We start from the raw sequence: 20,853 nt of genomic DNA, 5'->3' as shown, positions 1-20,853 counted from the left end.
ATTAGAGTCAGAAACATAATGGAGAGGCTCATGCGTTAGAGTCAGAGACATAATGGAGAGGCCCATGCGTTAGAGTCAGAGACATAATGGAGAGGCTCATGCGTTAGCTAAAGCTGCCGCATCTCTCCCTCCGGGGCGCCATGTGTGACTTGCAACTTTGCCCGATATTATCTGTATTCCCATGACTTTGCATGTTTAATAAAGGGTACAGATTTCGCTCAAAAAGAAGTACCCTTTTGAGATGATTCTCAAAAAAAAAAACGAGTGAACTGGCAAATGCCAAGATGACTTCGCTTCAGTACTGTCCTGGTGTTACATAAAAGCTCAACCACGCATAAAAACTTATCAACACACCAACTTCACACGATTAACAGCAAAACTAACTAGGTACCACCTCCGAACCATATTACTTATCGCTGGTCTAGTACAAAGTTGCAGGGAGTACAACATTTCTGTTGCAACACCACCATTTACAGAGTATCGTCCTAAGTTCACTCTGCAGATGTACACCCGAAACGTGAGTTTCAGACCTGACCAAGCCGGTACCAACACCATTTAGCTGCAGCAACTGGGCTATCAAACGCATCTTCAGAAATCAAAATCAGAACAAGCATTTGCATAGCTGTGGGACTAGGAGGCAAGGAAGTTTCAAAGTGTCCTGCGCCAGGCTCCTGGTCATCATGACCGCAGGTTGCTCATTGTGGCTCACAGCTGCACATGCTCTGTTTTCAGCACAGGATAGTGCAATTCCACAATCTTTTCTGCTACATGGCGAGCTCAAGCTGCTAGTGTTGTACCATGGTCACTCCATCTCAGAATCTTCATCTTCATCCTCGTCTTCGTCCTCATCGAGGATATAGACCAAAGCATGCCTCCGCGATGAGAAGACGCAAGCCACTCCTCTTGAGGCTGTAAACATTACTCGTTATGTGAAATGAATACCAACTAAAAATCATGTGCAGAAATAAACACTCAACCTACCACTGACTGCCAGCGGAGTAGACAAAGCGTGAGGGATGCTACGAACTTTTCCATAATTTGTATCCAATTGGTGTTCCAGCACCTATACATGTTCATGGCAGGAAATTAGCACTACTACCATTTGCCAGCAAAAAAAGTAAAGTCAGCTTCAACAAGCATCTCCTGTCAATGGACCAATTTACAGATCCAGTGCGATTTTGTTTATCTTGTTGCAGCGATTAATTACTACTAATATGGCTACTTTAATTTTGTGTAGTATAACTTATTTCAGTAGGTTTCTCCCATACTGTTCTCATTTAAGTAAATTCGTACCTCCAATTCTTGGAGATTGTAATAATTTGCAGGGAATGTTCTTGAGAGCTGTGAAAAAGAGAGGTTCTCTGTCTGCAGCATAACCATCCAAGATCTCCCGGCACTTTCAGAGCTGGACTTTCCACTAAGTAGTAAAACCACCTGGTTGTCCTGTGAATAATGTTTTCTTATCTAAGATATGCAAAGTGCTTTACAAAAGAAAAGTATTACCTCAATAATTGTAACAGGGGATACCTTGTAAAGAGACAGATCAACACACTCGTATTCCACAGGTATATGCAACAGAAAACCTGAAAGTGATGGTGTGCTGGAGGTACTACGTGAGTTGCAGAAGTCCTTTATCACAGCAACGAAATTTCTTAAATTTAACGATCCATCAGGTATCTTGAAGCATATGTAGTCAGTCGAGCTATATGAAGAAGCACTATGCTGAGAATCTTTATCCTGCTATTTTGAGTAATCAGTTAGGACTTTGAAAAGCGACAGATCATGGACCCAATGCAAAGCATGTACAGAATAAGTTGCAGAAAAACATGGAAATAAGCAATGAGTATGTTCACATCAGGACCATTACTGTGTTGGAAGAAATCACCAAAGAGAACATAAACCTTATAGAACGCAATTGATGCTGGAGTACTGGTTGATGGTGAGGCATCAGACGATGTAACAGGATAAAGAGGAAGCAATCCTTGACAATGTATTTGTGAAGATATAGTAGTGAATGGCATCAAGAAAGCCTCCTTCAAGCTAAAAAATATGGGATATAGAGTTGTTAGCATAGCATAAAACTGCTTCACAGAAGGAACAGTTATTTTTAAGTAACAAGGAACATGTTTAAACTTGTTCTGCCTGTAGAAAGTGAATACACAAAGATTTGAATGGCAGTACATTGAGTGGAGACATATGTACTGGCAAATAATTTGAAGCATAAAATGATTTACCTTTCTTCCAACTCCATAAATTGCTTGGCCAAACTCCTTTCCAAAAATTGTGTGTCTGTAAATCCTCCAAAAGCTACTAGATGCTCAACATGTTTCGTAGTATCACTGAAGAAGTGTGTTGAAAACAATTAAATAAGTTAGCAACACGTCATCACAACTTGGGAGTATGTACCATAAATCTTTGAATCTATGAAAGCAATGCCAAAAACTTCACACCACAAAGGTACATACATGCAAGAATGATGTTTCTTCTTTAAAAACTAGCAAAAGAGCCCGTGCGTTGCAACGGGACAGAAAAACACACACGCTCTTAACTCAATAACCACGACTTGAGACCTTGATACATAGACGTTCTTTATTTTAAAATTGCATCACATTTGTGTTCCCGGCGGTGGTCTCAATGCTCACACAACGAAAACGCATTTGAATGTGGTCAATCCTAAGGCGTCTCTCTCTCACACACATACACACAAACACACACACACACACACACACGCGCGCGCGCACGCGCGTGCTCGCACGCACTCAATCACTGAGAATAAGATGAGAAAAATGTTGTTTTTCCCCGTGAGGTTTTTCAGAGTTGTGCATGCGTGGTTATCAATGTTTTTTTCCCTCTCAATCTGGTTTCAATGTGTGTTTATTTGCAATTTGGATCGCCGCCAGTGCGAAAAAAAAAAAAACCGTGCACTATAGATTATGTTTGCATCCAAATTAATAGTTTAGAAATATTTAATAGCTAAAAGTAACAACATATTTGGATTCTACACATTTTTCTAATCAAATTTCATATATAATATGTTAAAATCAGAGTTACGATTTAAAAGATATGGATAATTTTGTTTTAGATAAACTGCGGATTGATTAACCGAAAGGTCAGGGGGGTTTCTGTTAAAACACAAAAAAACGATTCGTATGACTTAAATATGTACGGCGGGTTGATTACCTAAAATCTCAGGGGGGTTTCTGAGAAAACTAAAAAAACGGTTCGGTATGACTTAGAGATGGACTGCGGGTTGATTTCAACAAACTGTAGGGACTTTTTTGCAAATAAGGGTGACGGACGACAGAAACCCACCGTGCTTTATTATTAGGTAAAGGTAAAGATAAGCCATGCAGTCAGCAATGCCAAGATACGTAGTATACAAGAAATTTCAAACTGCATCTACGAAAACTTCCATAGTACATCAGTACAACCCATCCGTGTCCAGATATAACCATGCACTTATGTTTATAAATGGTGGATAGTAACTTGCAAATAGGTACTATAAATCTTCAAATCTATAAAGACTAATAAATCAATAGCAAACATAAAACAACTGGCATGCTACTTACATATCCCACTCAAATATCTGATCTGTTTCGAGTAACTGCTTGATTGGATCCTTATCAAGAAGAAACTTCAGAAAAATCACCACAAGTTCACTACAGAAGATGATGCACTGCTAGTTAATAGCAAAGTTCCTGCCAGGAGAATGAAGAGGACAATAGAATAGAAAGACATAAACCTGTTTGTGGATGGAACTTGATCGGTTGGTTCACTTAACAATATCTTAACACACTTCAAAACCCAGCTGAAGAAATTTTGAAACTGGAAAGTCAATGAATCAATGAAAGTTACTGCACGATAAACTCCCAAGGTACATCATCATCACTAACCATAACTGAATAGGCAAAAAAAGGAAATTATATGTGCACAGTTGTTCAGGAAGGAGCCTCATTTTAAGATGACCTAAGTCCCAATTTTCAACAAATTTGAGAAAACATGAAACAACAAAAGAAAGTGTACCAGATAAAGAACAGTAGCTGCAACTCTTGAAAAGCGCTCAACTTGCACAACTAGCATCCCTACCCTCTCAGTTACACCATCCATAAGCTTTTCATCTAACCCAATGTTCTGAAATCGTGAACGCCATCTTGCAAGGCCCCTCAGTTCTGCAAGTCTGAATGAAATAATTTCGACTGCAGGCTATAAATAAAGAACATATAAGCAAGCAACTCAATTTTAATTACAGAAGCTTGAAATAGGTTACAAGTATAACACTTGTTTAGTCTGGCCAAACGAAATGACTTTAACCTCCAATTAGTGAGCTATGACTTTAATGTTGTGATGTAAAGGAATACATGACTGGTATTCCAACAATACTAACAGTTCTTCCTGGTTTGAGTCACCTAACTTTGTTTTTAATAACTGAGTCACCTAACTAGTAAAACACTAACAACTTTACTAATTGTAGCAGAAAGACGTGAGTCTGCCTAACAGACTCTATAGTATCCATTGGAAGTGAACCAAAAATATAGACAACAGTGCCGCTATATGTTGCTGTGGCATCAGTATATAGTAGCTGACCTGAAGATGCTCACTGACAACAATACGAAGTTCTCTTCCAGCACTTTCAATAGTTTTAGCTATCCTCTTGAGACCCTTTCATATATAAAATGACAAGTTTAGACAAGTTATATAAGAAAAGAAGGTAAGCAAGTTATGGCAGTAGCAACAAATACCGCTTCACCAAGGGAGCTGACTAGAAATTGATGTAGAGCCGGACTTGTATGTGTCCCAAACAAAAGGCTCATAAACTCATCCTCGGAGCTAGATTCCATCCCTGTAAACGGTCAAAAACTTACACCAACGTAGAAAAATAAAGGTATGTGATTCTTGATGGTTATGGTTTCAAAAGAAATCGATCATACCATGGGCAGTAAGCAGAGAGGGCAAGGCACTAAATTTCTCATGAAATAAGTTCATAGCATTCGACCATTGTTTGGACATCATAGATATGGAAGCACGGACAACTTCGACCAGATCTTGAATACTTGACGCTTGTTGGGACACCTGATGTAGCTCATTTTTCCTTTACAACATTTTTGGTGATGAGAGAAACAGAATAAGAAAATATTTATTCAATTTTAGTAGGAACAGCACAGCAGTCAATATCTTTCAAACTTTAGCACTGAAATACTGCTGCTATATTTTTGGGAAACAAAACAACAAAAGCCTAAGATATTTACACCTGATCAATGAAAATAATTAGTTATTAAGTAAAGTGGACCGTCAGAGTTCAATCATTTAGGTGCCAGTGAATGTGTTATTCTAGCACCTTTTGTGGATCTATTTTTGTTTTCATACAAGACCACAAGAAGAAGATGGTTCCTGAACAAGGACAGAAGGCATTAAAAGGCAATGGAATTGGTATGTCATTACCTGTTGGAAAAGATAGAAGTATCAAGGTGTAAACAATGTACCCCAACAGAAATATCATAACTGAGAGAAAGGTTGTCAGTATTAATCAGCTTTCCGGAGCACAGAAGAACCAACTGATGGAGATTTCTTGATAAAGAGACCTGATATTAAGAACAACTATTGCTCAGAATATCATATCCAGCAGACTGACACATGCATAAGAACCTAAGAAGTGAAGACTTACTGACCTTGCTTATGGAAACATCCTGAAGTCGGTAGCTAGTTCTTTTTCCAGAGGATTGTACATGGATTGGAACCTTATTTATGTTCTGAAATATCAACGATAAACTCATTACTGATGGGGTATGCCCCAGAACTAATGATTTACAAAGACAAAATAACTATTTCAATATCCATAGATCGTAAAAATATTACAGAAATAACTATTTCATAATATCATATTTACTGTTAAGGTATACAAGTCTTGGTGTCAAAGTAACAAAACGGTATTAATGATAAGAACAACCTTGAGAATCAGAAGAAAGCATGCATAGCTAATTATATTGATTGTAAATGTAGAGCACTCAGTTGTTGTGTTTACTTACTATCTTTCCAACTGGAAATATTCCAAAAATACTGAAGCAAATGCAACCATCTTTATCACCAGTGGACAGAATATTAAACCATTGACACGAAGCACTTGAAAATGCCTGAATGGCTTCTTCATTCTCATCTGCAAGACCAGTATCTCCCGAATTGAGCCCACCTATCCTAGGCATCACGGGAGCAGGAGGAAAGAAACGTGTAGTGCGGTCTTCATAAGATAACAAGTCTTTCTTGTCAGTCTGAAGAAATTAGCAGAGGGCTCTAGTAAGGAACTTTTTCACTAAAACCCTATTACTATTCCCAGTAAGTGCAAAATTCATGCAGTTGCTCATCTCCAGTTGCAAGTTTCAGTAATAGTTTTCAATAAGATGCAAGCTATACGAGATTTGACCAATAATATCTTGAGTAAATATAGTAAATGTTTTTAGAGGGAATAAATATACCCTTGATAGTGGTTCATCTTCCGCCCAATTCAGACATACAATGGCAACATCATGAGATTTTATACTTCGTAACATCTTCCCATTCTGCAATTAGCACTCACGTTATTTATACATACACGAAGTGGTAAAGTAAATAGAAGTAACAAGTAAACTGTAATAGCATGCAAGATTGTTTGAAGAGCAATACAAAATCACAAATTGCACAAGAGTGAAAACAAAAAATAGGTTATGTACTTATGTTACAGCCTTCGAGATCATATAAGGAGTTTTTATAATAACTACTAACACAGAATGATTAAAAATTTATTGCAAATTCACTTACGATGAAATTGCAATAGATTGCAAATTTTAAATGGTGCTCAACAGAAAATAAAGCAATTTGAAATGTGCTGTGTCAACGTGTCTGCTTTTAGGTCAACTAACCACTTCATTACATTACTGAGACACTATTTTTTATGGGAAGATCCAGATGCCCTTATGTATGCACATAGTTGTCTCAGAGGTCCTTGGGAGCATGTGCCCCAGTGATCTTCTAATAATTCCATAAATAGAAGTCATAAGTTATGAAGGTCAAAATGGGAACAGTGCCATTAGCAAATTATAAAGGGGAACCATAAAGATATAAGGTTTGCATGAAGTATGAAAAAAATTGTCCAGCAACAAAAAGGAAGAGGTCAATAATTTCTACCCATTGCTTTCACCACACACACCTCAACATCATGCAAAAGAACCAAGCCATCTTCTGTACCAAGCGCTACTATTTTACCGTCAGGGCTCCAGCAAATTGATGTGATGCACTTCCCTGAAAAATAATAAACATTTTACTATTTGTGTCCACTACCTAACAGACACTGTCAATTCAACTACTGAGTAAAGCATGCATCAAGGGCCCCCTTCGGGTTGAAGGTTTTTTTATGCAACTTTGTAGGATTTCATTCTAGGATTTTTTTTGTATGGATGCCTATTAGAACACCGAAATTTCTATGGATTGCCTTCCAACATCCCAAGTTTAAAGGATCTCTCTAGTAGGGGTTAAACTTTATGGAAATTTTCCTTTGCGCACTGTATGCACCTTTTCTATCTTTAAATTACAGCAAACTTTTGTGTAAGTCTAAAGAGACATGTTTGCAAGTTCCTGTAGGATCCAGGAAGTCATGACATCTGCCTTTTTTAGAATCCTGCATTCCAAAGAGGCCCTAAGGGTGCAAGTATAATAAGATTAAGACTGAAAAAATAGATGAAGAGTGTTCTCAGCTAGTGGAGGGTGTCATGTAGAAGGGATCTCACTTCTTCTAAACACAAATTGCCAAAGCATCTGGCTTTTACTTAGGATACGACTGCAAAATATGCACTTATGTACTTATTGCTAAATAGGCAAGGTGCACCTCAAACACATGACGTGTACGTCTTTGAACATACCGAACATGAGAAAATGCCAATAACTATATTTGTTTCTTCAGCATTCAAAAAGAAAGAAAAAACAGTAATGTGATAGATGTCTCATCGTTTTTCTTGAGCACCAGGGGGGTGGGAGGGTAGCAACCAGGGGATATAGTCCATAGCCGTTGCCAGTTGAAGCGATGGAGGAGAACCTTGGAGTCATCAGTAACCATAGCAAGGAGATCCTTCTCTGGATTCCACTCTGCCAGTTTGATCTAACAATTGTAAAACACATGTAACTTAGAGCATATTAATATGAATCAATGATAAATCAATAACAGAAAATGGAAAAATGGAGCACAGTACATAAAGAGGTGAACAGTTAAATTCAGCAGCAACCAATGACGGATCTGTGTTGCCTACTGTTTAGTTCGCTAATGCACATGGAACGTTGATACTGAATAGTGTATAAAAAAGGAATTGAATGAATCAAGCATGGCTAAGGGCCGAAAGATGGACACTGGATGCAAATGCCAAAGCTAAACTCGACAAACCAGTACGGTGTTTGTCGCTCCATATCATCAAAATAGCGGGGCTCCTGATCGCGTTGGGGTCAAACGAATCGATCCACCGCTAAGTTCCAGCCAAAAGCCCTCTCAGCCGCACGAATTGACAAGAGGGAACCACTAGGTCCCGGCCCAGCCTTCTTAGGAATTTCAGCAAACGGTTGGCGTGCGGCAAGGGTGCGGCCACCCTGGATTACCAGCCCAAATCCACCCGCGTCCTCCCGCCTCGTGTCCGAAGCCCACGAGCGGCGCGAGCAGATCCTCGCCGCCACCTTCACCGGAGCCCACGCGGCGAGCCGGCGGACCCCTCTGGTGGCGACAAGGAGGAGAGAGGGACGGGGAAAGGCCGGCGGCGGGGCTAGGTTTTCGGCCACCCGAGTCGCCCCTGCCGGGGCAGGGGGGACCTGCACTAATTCGGGGAGGGGAGGGGAGGGGAGGGGCGGTGCAGAAGCTTCAGCGCAGATTGGTGAAGCTCGTCGAGGCGAGCTCGCGCGCGACGGGGGGCGTTTCGGCTGGCGGGAGAAGGAAGGGAAAAGCGAGATACCTGGAAGGGGATGGGCTTGTCGAACTGGAGCTGGAACGGCGTGCCGGAGGCCGCCGCGGACGACGACGCCGCCTCCTCCATCTGCTCCTCCGCCATGGCGACCTGCTGCTTGGTGGGTGGTCTTTTGGGGAAGTTCTTTTGGGCGGCGGACAGGCGGGAAGAAAGAGAACGTTTTTTCAAGGAAGAGAGAGAGAGAGAGAGCGCCTGGGCCCCCGATTGGATCATCGTTTTTGAGTGAAATACACCCTTGTAAAGAAATCCGGGTGGGCTTCGATTACGCGATTGCTTGGTCGTTTTGGCCCATAAAGTTTACAGGGGTTTTCCAGATTACACTCGGTTTTGGCCGGAAACACTCCTCATCAGGTCTGTATTTTTCTCGTATCCCATGTCCCGTCTCTCTTACCTAGTCGAGGAGAAGCCGAGAAGGACACACGCCGCCGCCGGACGGCCGGAACCACACGGAACACGAGCCTGGCAGGTCTCTGGTGTGAGCGCCGCCGCAGGTGGAGCTCCCACCGGCCGATGTGTTGAGGCGGCGACGAGCAGGGGGCTTGTGGTCCTGGTCAGGTAGAAAGTGTGGCTCTCGAAGGAACATCAGTAGGGAGAGCGGAATTAGCTCCTTAGGCGGCAGCGACTGCGGAAGCATGGCCTATGGCAATGTTGGCGGCGACAGCCGAAGCTAACTCTGCAACAACGGTGACGGCGACTACCAAAAACAGATGTGGAATATTTACACAGACGCCCCCTGTTTTTTCCTCTTTTTTTCCTTTTGGTTTATTCCTGCTTTTTTCTATAGCTCGGACATTAAAAATTTCTAAATTTTGAAAAGTTACAAAATTCTGGAAAAAAATGTTCATAAATTCAAAAAATGTTCATGATTTCAAAAACAGTTTGGGAATTCAAAAATGTTCACGTTTTAACAGAATGTTCACAAATTTGTAAAAAAATATTCAAAAAATAAAAATGAATTTAAAAAATATTCGTGATTTCAAAAAAGTTTGCGAATTTGTAAAGAAATGTGCACCAATTTAAAAAAATCATGATTTCAAAAACTTATTCATGAATTTGAAAATGTTCATGATTCAAAAAAATTAGGAGAATTCGAAAAATGTTCATGTTTCAAAAAAAATAGGAGAATTCGAAAAATGTTCATGATTTAAGTGAATGTTCACAAATTTATTAAAATGTTCATGATTTCAAAAAAATGTTTGTGAATTTTAAAAACGTTCATGATATCAAAAAATGTTTATGGTTTTACAAATTTTCTCAAATTTAAAATATGTTCGCAAAAAATGTTCTAAAAAACCAAGTGTAAAAAAAACTTTGACCGCCAGAGGGAAAGATCCATTGTTTTAATATTCTGCGCACGCTATTGCGGCCTTTGGTGCCAGTCATCAGGTGGCCTCCCAGATATAGCTGGAAGATCTCCCTGAAGATGTACTCGTTCGACAGGCCAGCGATTTAGTTGGGCTAGTTTAAGTATGGAATCACAGTGTTCCTTTCAAAAAATCTCTCTCTTTTTTTGCGGGAATTCAAAAAAATCTCTCTTCACACCAAAAAAAAAGTTTTCTCCTGGTTTTTCTATCACAGGCCATTGAGAGTGGGAGAACTACAAATCAATGCCATAGTTATGTTTTTAGGTTCTTCCATTATAGTTTTTTTTTTCGCGACGACATTATAATAAAAATTGGGCGGCTATAGTTTTATCATGGTCTGGCGTTCATAGACCATGCACCCGACACCAAGAAGCATTTGGTGTTTTGTTTGGATGGATAGTCGGCTCTAGTTCAAGTGGATTATCATCAATGGGCAGTGGTGGTAGTGATGATGTTGTGATGATGATAGTGATCAAGTGACAATTCAACGGCTTGCCTTGCAAGGGGTGTGACCCCAACCACACACGTGCTACTAGACACCTCATGGGTGGCTATGCGGCTTTTCAAAAAAAAAAAAAAGGTTAGCCCTGCTTATACAAATTTGATATTCATTTGACTCCGGTTTGAGATGTGACTTTTGAAGAACTTTGATTGATTATTAAAAAAGTCAGTTAGTTTGCTAAAAAATGTAGCTTAACCTACTTGGGCATTCCCACAAAAGAAAACCTTCATGCTTGATTTCAACCGACTTGAATATTGAGAGTACTAGAGTTGCACAAAAATATGTGCAACTTAAGATACAGAAATGTGCACACATTTTTATAATTTAAAAAATGTTTAACCGACCAACATCACAGGATAAGTCACCTAAGAATGAAGTACAACTCATATAGACAATGACCAAAAAATCAAATTACAAGCTAAGACCGAAGAATTTCTTGAGCTTGAGGGCATGTACAATGGTGGCATATGGATACATATGCCCCATAACAAAAAGTAATTTGAGGCATCTACATTTATTTTTTCTCCCCAATGCAAGATACAACTAGTGGGCCTCATTAAGAAATAAAAAATAAAGACTCTATCACACATACATCTCTACTTTTCACTCCAACCTTTTCAGCTTTTATCACCGGACCACACTTTTTCTTTCAAGCACCCGCCTCCTAAAGAGGATCCCGCTTCCTTATCTGAACCTACTTTACGTCATATCCGATCCTACATGGCATGCGAGGCATCACCTTGAGGCTATGCATTGTACATGCCCTGATGCCAGCTTCCATCAACCTTGTCCAACACCACCAAAGCGGTCACCAAAGTAAAAAGAGGAAAGATCACCTCTTTGTCCAAGCTCAACGCGGCTCCGTTGTTGATCCGCAACTTTTCGGATCTCCAAAGTATCTCTTCAAAGACAAAGCCATTACCGTTTACTAGAAGGCATGTAAGTTTTCTTCAATGAAGAGCAAGGCAATGAAACAGAGAAGCCAAGCTGTTGCAGACTGGTTTCTCTACCAATTGACTGACACTAATTGCAGAGTAATGCATCAGCGATGCTAATTACTGGGGGTGATAAAACAAGAACAAGACATGCCAAGGCCCTCAATTCTGCGTTGCCATGTTCCACTGAGCACTGGTTTTCTCCATCTCGTGCAGAAACGGAACCTACTGATGGAGGATCAGGGGTCTGCAGACTGAACTTACTACCGTACGAAAGCAGAAACACACGGCAGAGATTAGTGCAAGCACTTGCTGCTGTTCTAAATCAAATCACATACTGAAGAAACCATAAACAGCATCAACGCGCCATTATTCTAAATCGCATCTCAGTTTGCATTCCGATCCATTGGCGCGGATAAAATGCAAATTGGCCGGACATGGCTGTGTTCAGTTCAGAAAAGTAGAAAAGCCAACATCAGTCAAATCATCACTGGCACGGATATAGAACCACGACTGCAACGTTTTCTGGATACTGATATCAGTTTGCAAAAGCAACAAGTTCACCTCTAACAACCAAGGAGCCAACAGAGCGTTGGCAATCATCCACCACTACCACTACTTGCAGAGAGATAAGCAGAGTCAGCAGCAGCCAACTACTACATTTGGAACAACAAGGCGACGCAATCAGAGATTCAGTCTAGGAGGAGGTGAACTTGGTGACGGCCTTGGTGCCCTCGGAGACGGCGTGCTTGGCGAGCTCGCCGGGGAGGACGAGGCGGACGGAGGTCTGGATCTCCCGGGAGGTGATGGTGGGCTTCTTGTTGTAGCGCGCCAGCTTGGCCGACTCCCCGGCGAGCTTCTCGAAGATGTCGTTGATGAAGGAGTTCATGATGGACATGGCCTTGGAGGAGATGCCCACGTCCGGGTGCACCTGCTTCAGCACCTTGAAGATGTAGATCTTGTACGTCTCCACGCTCTTCTTGGCCTTGCTGCCCTTCTTCCGGCCCCTCGTCTTGCCCTCGCCGCCCTCCTTGGCCGCCGTCTTGCCCGCCGGCACCCGCTTCTCGGCCTTGGGCTTCTTGCCCGCCGGGGTCTTCTCCGCCGCCTTCTCGACCTTGCTCTCGGCGGCCGGCTTCTTGTCTGCCTTGGGGGCCATGGCTGCTGCTGCTTCGGAGGTGGGAGAGGGAGTGGGAGGTGTTTCGCTTGGAGGTGGGGAATTGCAGATGCGAATGGAGGCGGGGGGCGGAGGAAGTATAGCGGGGAGGAGGTGCGCGCTGATTGGTGGAGAGGCCAGTGCCTCGGATCGATGACGTGGGCGAGATGGTGGGCAACAGGAATTTTTCTACGTGGCTGGCGGGAATTTTGCAATTTCGGCGCACAGAAACACAATTTAGAAACATACTCCTTTTATTACACCTTTTGTAGTCTTTTTGGGATGCAACACCTATATATAAAAAACAGCTATTACTTCTCTCACAATATGTTACTCGTGCGACCTAAAAAAAATAACTATGTTACTTGTGGCCCGAGAGCCGAGAGGCCACAGTTGTACTTTGCAACCTCGATTCAAGTACTTCCCCTCCCTTCCCTCGACCTTCGGGTTTTGGGTTCTTAGTCCTCGAACGTTTCCTCTAGAGCAATTGTTTGATGTCGCCGCAGACTGTGTGATGGTGTTCTGCGACGAACATGGGCCTCGCTTGGAATAGATTGCAGCTATCGGGGCTAAGGAAATCTTCGAAGGGACCCTCGCGGCGGTTCGTGCTCAGGAGGGACAAAAAAAAAACTTGGGCCCTCAAGCTCGGTTACATCCATGCATAAAAGAGCATGAATCCAGTAGTGGTGTCCCCTCGGCAACCCGGGGAAGGCTCCTATCGTCGTGACCTCTCAGTTGGGGAGCGTGCGAGGCCTCCCACGCATCTGATGAGTCTAAATTTGCATTAGTTTTTACCTTTTAGTTTCTATGTTGTAGCCATAGGATTGTTGGAATTTTTACATCGACCGCGCACCCTTTTGATTGATTTCACCATGATCTTAACCAACAAGAGGATCTGGAATGTTAAAGAGGAGAACACGGATATATGGGTGAAAATCATGTTATTTGACGTGATGGAAACCTATCATAAAGAGAGGCGATTGAGTGGAGCAATTTCCATCGAGAACAGGGGACCCAGGAGAGAAAGACGATGCCTGGTACGAGCGCGACCTCTCGTACCATCGCTCGTACCAGGTGGTTTCGCCTCCCTGGATCGACTATTTCACCACGACGAATTCGAAACGAATCAGAGTTAAAATGACACGAGAAACTTCACCGGAACTATGACCCTAGCCTCCGGAAGGGATTTGAGGGGGAATCAATAAAAGGGCTTTGTCATGCCAACATCTCGACCAAGGAGACTCCGGCATTAGCCATCGTCATCAACATCCCCTTTTCATCTCTTTGTATTATCACACCCTTGGTGGAAACCTATGTGTATTACATTGATCGTTCATCCATGTTTACATTTTTATCCCTGTGATTTGTGTCGTCTCTGTGTCCAAGTACTACCCTAGTTCTCGGGGATACGGAGGAACCCTAACATGTTTAGGTGTTGAACGCCGAGTGGATATAAAATCTTCTTTTGCATACTTGAGTTAATATTATTCGTGAATGTTGTGTAAGTGTGGCGCTCATAGACCATGCGACAGACACCAATAAGCGTTTGGTGTTTTGTTCGGATGGATAGTCGTTGTAGTTCAGGTGGGTTATAATCTGGAATTGGGTAATGATGGTAGTGATGATGATTGATAACGGCTTGCCTTGCAAGGGGTGTGCCCCCAACCACAACATGCTCTACGATACCTCATGAGTGGCTATGCGGCTTAAAAAAAAAGAGATTAGCCCGGCTTATGCAGATTTGATAATATGCAGTTTCTTAGAAAAAACTGTAGCAAAAGCATTTGAATTAAGTTGGAGATGCGACTTTTGAAGAAATTTGATTATAACTAATGAAGTTACATAATTTGCCAGCATCATTGGATAAAGCCTTGCTGCAGATCTTTGGAACCAAAATGCACATCATTTGAATTATGAAACCACCAACTTGTTACCAGAAATTGTTTTTCCAGAAATTAAAATTCCTGGCCAAGGGCAAAAAATACATGCACAGGGGGCAGGGAAACGTGCATGGGGAGGTACTGACAACAAGCTAGAGGCTAACGATCCGGGAGAGGATAAGCACAAAGTGCACATGAACCTCGGTAGTCTAACAGATCTTCTCAATCAAACAAGTTCTTGCGCTGGTCAGTACCCAGCCAAAAGAAGTTAAACTCTTCCACCAATCATCAAAAGGGCATACAAACATTCATATCAGAAGAGTAAAACCATCACTGAATCAGATTTGATAGCTAAAATTGCAAGGATAGAACGCAGAAAGTGGGCAAAAACAGCATCAGGTTCGAACTACATATAACATCATATAATGTGCGACCCACACATTCGAGATAACATGAAGACTACAGTTCTTCACAGTGAAACAGCAGTTCAACTTGCTATCCGGGCCTGAATCCATCTTACAAGACTCTGAAATGAAACCTAAGGGGCGAGCGAAATCCTCCACACTTCAAAGTAACCTGCATTCGATGCGACATATAACATTAGCAGGGGATCAAACAGAAGGCTGTAAATCAAGATTTACAATCAGAATTTCGAATCATAATTATGCACCAAATAAGATATTATGGCAACAGAATATCATCAAACTAAAATTCTTGAGCATACACGAGAAATACACCAAGCAATTCCTCATCCCTACCATCATTCTGTCCCTCCCTCTTATTCAGTGTAAGTAAAAGATGTTTTTATCAAATTCAGTATACCATACACAAATTTACATACAGGACCAAATTCAGTATACACAAGTAGTGCCCATTTTCCCACTTCACTGTGCAATTTGCTCAAGAGAAAAATGCCAGCACATATTATATATTGCAAGTGTGTGATAAGATTTTACACTGATCAAACAAAATATACATGGATGAAACATGAATAACTGACAACTCGATCTAGAAAATTGTGCATCAGGCAACAACACATTCTGGATGGTAAACATATAACCAGCAATGGATCGATTCTAACCTTTTAGATGCTGCTCGGGTACATGAAGACCCTGACCTTTTTCCCCTGAGCAAAGCAAACACCACAGCACCGTCAGCAGACAACACAAGTCAGTACATCAAAGAGTAGCAAGCATGCCACCAAAACAGACAACCGGAGAAGCTCGACCGAGCAACTCACCATGGCCTCGGCGGGCAGGTTGGAGGTGAACTTGGCGCGGACGACGCCGGTGTTGCCGTGGGGGCGGGAGACCTTGCCCCAGATGCAGCGGTAGTGGGTGCCGTTGCTCTTGGTCTTGGCCTTGTAGACGTAGGCCATCCTCTTGCCGCCGTACCAGGCCACGTCCTCCCTGGTGTTCACCCCCTCGATCTGCACCAGTGACGCCGTCTCGTACTGGTTCGACTTGGACCTGCGCGCCCAACCAAGCCCCACGAACTCAGAGACGCACGCGAGGGAGAAGGAACGAAGCCGCGGCGGCGGAGGGAGCTGCTCACCGCTTGTATCCGAGGATGGTGCCGCGGACGTAGAGCCTCACGCGCTGGCCGGTGCGTCCCTTCACCATCTTGCTGTTGCGGCGGCGCCGGGGAGGGGAGCTGGGGGTTCGGGGTGAGCTGCGCAACCAGGAAGGGGAGAGAAAACCCTAGCGGGCGGCGCTCCTGGTGGGTTATGTATCCCTCTGTGTGGAAGTGGATGGCGGGGATTTGCTGGTGAGGGTTTGTATGGACGGTCGTGATTCGCTTTTGGGGGAGAATGCGCAGCCCAGGCGGGCGGGGCCTGTTGGGTTTGCAGGCCGAAAGAATTTAACTCATTTGGATGGGCTGAGGGAAGGCCGAGTCTGGGGCGTAAGAGGGCTGGAGCCCATATTTCTCGCTTATAGCGAGACGAAGGGAACCCTGTACTAAAAATGTTGACCGTGTACTAAAAAAACTGAACTTGTATTTCAATAATGTTCAACATGCATTACAAAATTGTACTCTCTCCGTTTCTTTTTAATCTGCATATAAGATTTGGTCAAAGTCAAACTTTTTAAAATTTGACCAACTTTATAGAAAAGAAATATTAAGATCTACAATACTAAAGCTATATGATATAAAATTGATTTCATGATGCATCTAACAATATTAATTTCATATTATGAATCTTGATATTTTTATCTATAAACTTAGTCAAAGTTAACAAAGTTTGACTTTAACCAAATCTTATATGCAGACTAAAAAGAAACGGAGGAAGTATAAAATATTTAAAAAATATACAATGTATATGGGAAAAGGTAGACATAAGAAAAATATAAGTTCTAAAAAGATTATTTATTGAAAAAATATTAACCGTTATAAAATAATGTTTCAGATGTATACAAAAAATGTACATAAAAAAGTTAACATGTGTTAAAAAAAGATGAAAAATGATAAGAAAAGTAAAAAATGAAGAAAACCTAATAAAAACCAAATAGAAAAAACAAGGAAAATGAAAAACCTAAAGAAACTACTTCAACAGAACGAAAAATAGAGAAAATCGAGAGAGAAACAGAAAAACGATGAAAAGCAAGAAGGAAATAAAAGAAAACAAAAGAAAGAACAAAAGACCGGTGAAAACCATAGGAACAAACGAAGAAAATGATGAAAAAGTAAAGAAAACAAAAAACCCACAAAGAAAAAAGTAAAAGAAATTAAAAAAGGAGAAAACCCCGAGCAAGAACCAGTGAACTTGGTGAAAAAGAAAAACCAAACCTAGCAAAGAGAAAAAGAGATAAAAAAGGGTTGGCTTAGTAGCGACATCATGTGGGTAAAACGTTTAGGGAGACCTATGATAACCGAAAATTGATTCGCCTGATTACAACGCAAGTTAAGCCTCATTTGACACGCAACACGTGTCCCATTGGGGCCCACTTGCCTGCCCATCCTTATCTTCTCCCATGGTTCACGAGAACCACTCAAAATTTTCACCGAGTTCTGTCCCTTCGTTCGGCACATCTCGCCATGGCTGCTGGCCTGCTGCCCAACCTCCAATGGTTGCTGCGCAGGTTCCACACGTGGGTGATGCTAGTGTTGCCCGGCTCTCGATGGTGTTGTCAGTGTGGCCAAGCGACGCTCGTCGGCGTCGGTGTTGCGGCGCGACACATTTCGTCGTTATCGGCGCAGCTATGCGGCACTCATGCGCTCAGCTGCTGTGCAGCTTGCTGCAACGCAGCTGTTGGGGAACGTTGCAGAAAATTAAATTTATTCCTACGGTTTCACCAAGATTCATCTATGAGTTCATCTAAGCAACGAGTCAAGGGAGTGAGTTTTCATCTACATACCACTTGTAGATCGCGTACGGAAGCGTTCGGGGGAGCGGTGATGATGGAGTCGTACTCGGCGTGATTCAGATCACCGATGACCAAGTGCTGAACGGACAGCACCTCCGCGTTCAACACACGTACGATACGGGCGACGTCTCCTCCGTCTTGATCCAGCAAGGAGGAAAGAGAGGTTGAGGAAGACAGCTCCACCGGCAGCATGACGGCGTGGTGTTGGTGGAGAAGCAGCACTCCGACAGGGCTTCGCGAAGCTCGTGACGGAGAAGGAGAGGTGTTGGGGAGGGGAGGGGCTGCGCGTTGGCTTGTGTATGCAGCCCTCCCCTCACCCCTCTATTTATAGGGGAAGGGGCAAGGGGGGGCGGCCCCTCTAGATGGGATCTAGAGGCGGGGCGGCGGCCAGGGAGGGGGGACTTGCCCCCCAAGCAAAGGGGGGCGCCCCCTCTAGGGTTCTCCCCCCCCAACCCTAGGCGCATGGGCCCAAGGGGGGGGGCGCCCAGCCCTCCAGGGGCTGGCTCTTGCCCCACGCAGCCCATGTGGCCCCCCGAGAGGGGTGGCCCCTCCCGGTGGACCCCCGGAACCCTTCCGGTGGCCCCGGTACAATACCGATATGCCCCCGAAACTTTCCGGTGTCCGTTTGACAACTTCCCATATATAAATCTTTACCTCCGGACCCTTCCGGAACTCCTCGTGACGTCCGGGATCTCATCCGGGACTCCGAACAACATTCGGTATTCACATACAAGTCTTCCTAATAACCCTAGCGTCACCGAACCTTAAGTGTGTAGACCCTACGGGTTCGGGAGACATGCAGACATGACCGAGACGGCTCTCAGGTCAATAACCAACAGTGGGATCTGGATACCCATGTTGGCTCCCACATGCTCCTCGATGATGTCATCGCATGAACCACGATGTCGAGGATTCAAGCAACCCCGTATACTATTCCCTTTGTCAATCGGTACGTTACATGCCCGAGACTCGATCGTCGGTATCCCAATACCTCGTTTAGTCTCGTTACCGGCAAGTCACTTTACTCGTACCGTAATGCATGATCCCGTGACCAAGCACTTGGTCACTTTGAGCTCATTATGATGATGCATTACCGAGTGGGCCCAGAGATACCTCTCCGTCATACGGAGTGACAAATCCCAGTCTCGATCCGTGTCAACACAACAGACACTTTCGGAGATACCTGTAGTGTACCTTTATAGTCACCCAGTTACGTTGTGACGTTTGGTACACCCAAAGCACTCCTACGGTATCCAGGAGTTACACGATCTCATGGTCTAAGGAAGAGATACTTGACATTGAAAAAACTCTAGCAAAACGAACTACACGATCTTGTGCTATGCTTAGGATTAGGTCTTGTCCATCACATCATTCTCCTAATGATGTGATCCCGTTGTCAATGACATCCAGTGTCCATAGTCAGGAAACCATGACTATCTGTTGACCAACGAGCTAGTCAACTAGAGGCTCACCAGGGACGTATTGTGGTCTATGTATTCACACATGTATTACGATTTCCAGATAAGACAATTATAGCATGAATAAAAGACAATTATCATGAACAAGGAAATATAATAATAATGCTTTTATTATTGCCTCTAGGGCATATTTCCAACAGTCTCCCACTTGCACTAGAGTCAATAATCTAGTTACATTGTGATGAATCGAACACCCATAGAGTTCTGGTGTTGATCATGTTTTGCTCGCGAGAGAGGTTTAGTCAACGGATCTGCGACATTCAGATCCGTATGTACTTTGCAAATATCTATGTCTCCATCTTGAACATTTTCACGGATGAAGTTGAAACGACGCTTGATGTGCCTGGTCTTCTTGTGAAACCTGGGCTCCTTGGCAAGGGCAATAGCTCCAGTGTTGTCACAGAAGAGTTTGATCGGCCCCGGCGCATTGGGTATGACTCCTAGGTCGGTGATGAACTCCTTCACCCAAATAGCTTCATGCGCTGCCTCCGAGGCTACCATGTACTCCGCTTCACATGTAGATCCCGCCATGACGCTCTGCTTGCAGCTGCACCAGCTTACTGCTCCACCATTCAACATATACACGTATCCGGTTTGTGACTTAGAGTCATCCAGATCTGTGTCGAAGCTAGCGTCGACGTAACCCTTTACGGCGAGCTCTTCGTCACCTCCATAAACGAGAAACATGTCCTTTGTCCTTTTCAGGTACTTCAGGATATTCTTGACCGATGTCCAGTGTTCCTTGCCGGGATTACTTTGGTATCTTCCTACCAAACTTACGGCAAGGTTTACATCAGGTCTGGTACACAGCATGTCATACATAATAGATCCTATGGCTGAAGCATAGGGGACGACACTCATATCTTCTTTATCTTTTGCCATGGTCGGGCATTGAGCCAAGCTCAATCTCACACCTTGCAATACAGGCAAGAACCCCTTCTTAGACTGATCCATTTTGAACTTCTTCAAAATCTTATCAAGGTATGTGCTTTGTGAAAGACCTATGAGGCGTCTCGATCTATCTCTATAGATCTTGATGCCCAATATATAAGCAGCTTCTCCAAGGTCCTTCATTGAAAAACACTTATTCAAGTAGGCCTTAATGCTGTCCAAGAATTCTATATCATTTCCCATCAAGAGTATGTCATCTACATATAATATGAGAAATGCTACAGAGCTCCCACTCACTTTCTTGTAAACGCAGGCT

General features: G+C 43.1%; 3 protein-coding genes across 5 annotated transcripts; all 3 read right to left on the bottom strand.

The window, feature by feature from the left end:
- Positions 1-248: 248 nt before the first annotated feature.
- Positions 249-9,133, bottom strand: LOC123138744 (anaphase-promoting complex subunit 4). 3 transcript variants are annotated; one of them, XM_044558646.1, is made up of 19 exons: positions 8,958-9,133; positions 8,011-8,122; positions 7,178-7,269; positions 6,468-6,551; positions 6,024-6,263; positions 5,667-5,747; positions 5,440-5,579; positions 4,929-5,089; positions 4,740-4,840; positions 4,585-4,659; positions 4,087-4,203; positions 3,743-3,825; positions 3,570-3,659; positions 2,235-2,339; positions 1,902-2,040; positions 1,528-1,740; positions 1,294-1,443; positions 982-1,063; positions 249-909 (listed from the first exon to the last, which is right to left on the bottom strand). In XM_044558646.1, the coding sequence occupies exons 1-19, from the start codon at positions 9,051-9,053 to the stop codon at positions 803-805; spliced, it is 2,268 nt and encodes a 755-aa protein (XP_044414581.1). In that variant the 5' UTR covers positions 9,054-9,133; the 3' UTR covers positions 249-802. The 3 variants fall into 3 exon arrangements, with proteins under 3 accessions (XP_044414581.1, XP_044414579.1, XP_044414580.1); XM_044558644.1 differs by having other exon boundaries at positions 4,024-4,203; positions 8,958-9,131; XM_044558645.1 differs by having other exon boundaries at positions 1,528-1,737; positions 4,024-4,203; positions 8,958-9,130.
- Positions 9,134-12,272: 3,139 nt separating this feature from the next.
- LOC123138743 (histone H2B.2-like) lies at positions 12,273-13,004 on the bottom strand. Its single transcript, XM_044558643.1, has one exon. The coding sequence runs from the start codon at positions 12,924-12,926 to the stop codon at positions 12,468-12,470; it is 459 nt and encodes a 152-aa protein (XP_044414578.1). The 5' UTR covers positions 12,927-13,004; the 3' UTR covers positions 12,273-12,467.
- Positions 13,005-15,116: 2,112 nt separating this feature from the next.
- Positions 15,117-16,572, bottom strand: LOC123138742 (60S ribosomal protein L35a-1). Its single transcript, XM_044558642.1, has 4 exons — positions 16,358-16,572; positions 16,044-16,272; positions 15,885-15,929; positions 15,117-15,379 (listed from the first exon to the last, which is right to left on the bottom strand). The coding sequence occupies exons 1-3, from the start codon at positions 16,423-16,425 to the stop codon at positions 15,888-15,890; spliced, it is 339 nt and encodes a 112-aa protein (XP_044414577.1). The 5' UTR covers positions 16,426-16,572; the 3' UTR covers positions 15,117-15,379; positions 15,885-15,887.
- Between the last annotated feature and the right edge of the window lie 4,281 nt (positions 16,573-20,853).

This window comes from Triticum aestivum, chromosome 6B, assembly GCF_018294505.1.
Source record: "Triticum aestivum cultivar Chinese Spring chromosome 6B, IWGSC CS RefSeq v2.1, whole genome shotgun sequence".
Classification (NCBI taxonomy): Eukaryota; Viridiplantae; Streptophyta; class Magnoliopsida; order Poales; family Poaceae; genus Triticum; species Triticum aestivum.
This window is presented reverse-complemented; position numbering and strand designations above follow the sequence as displayed.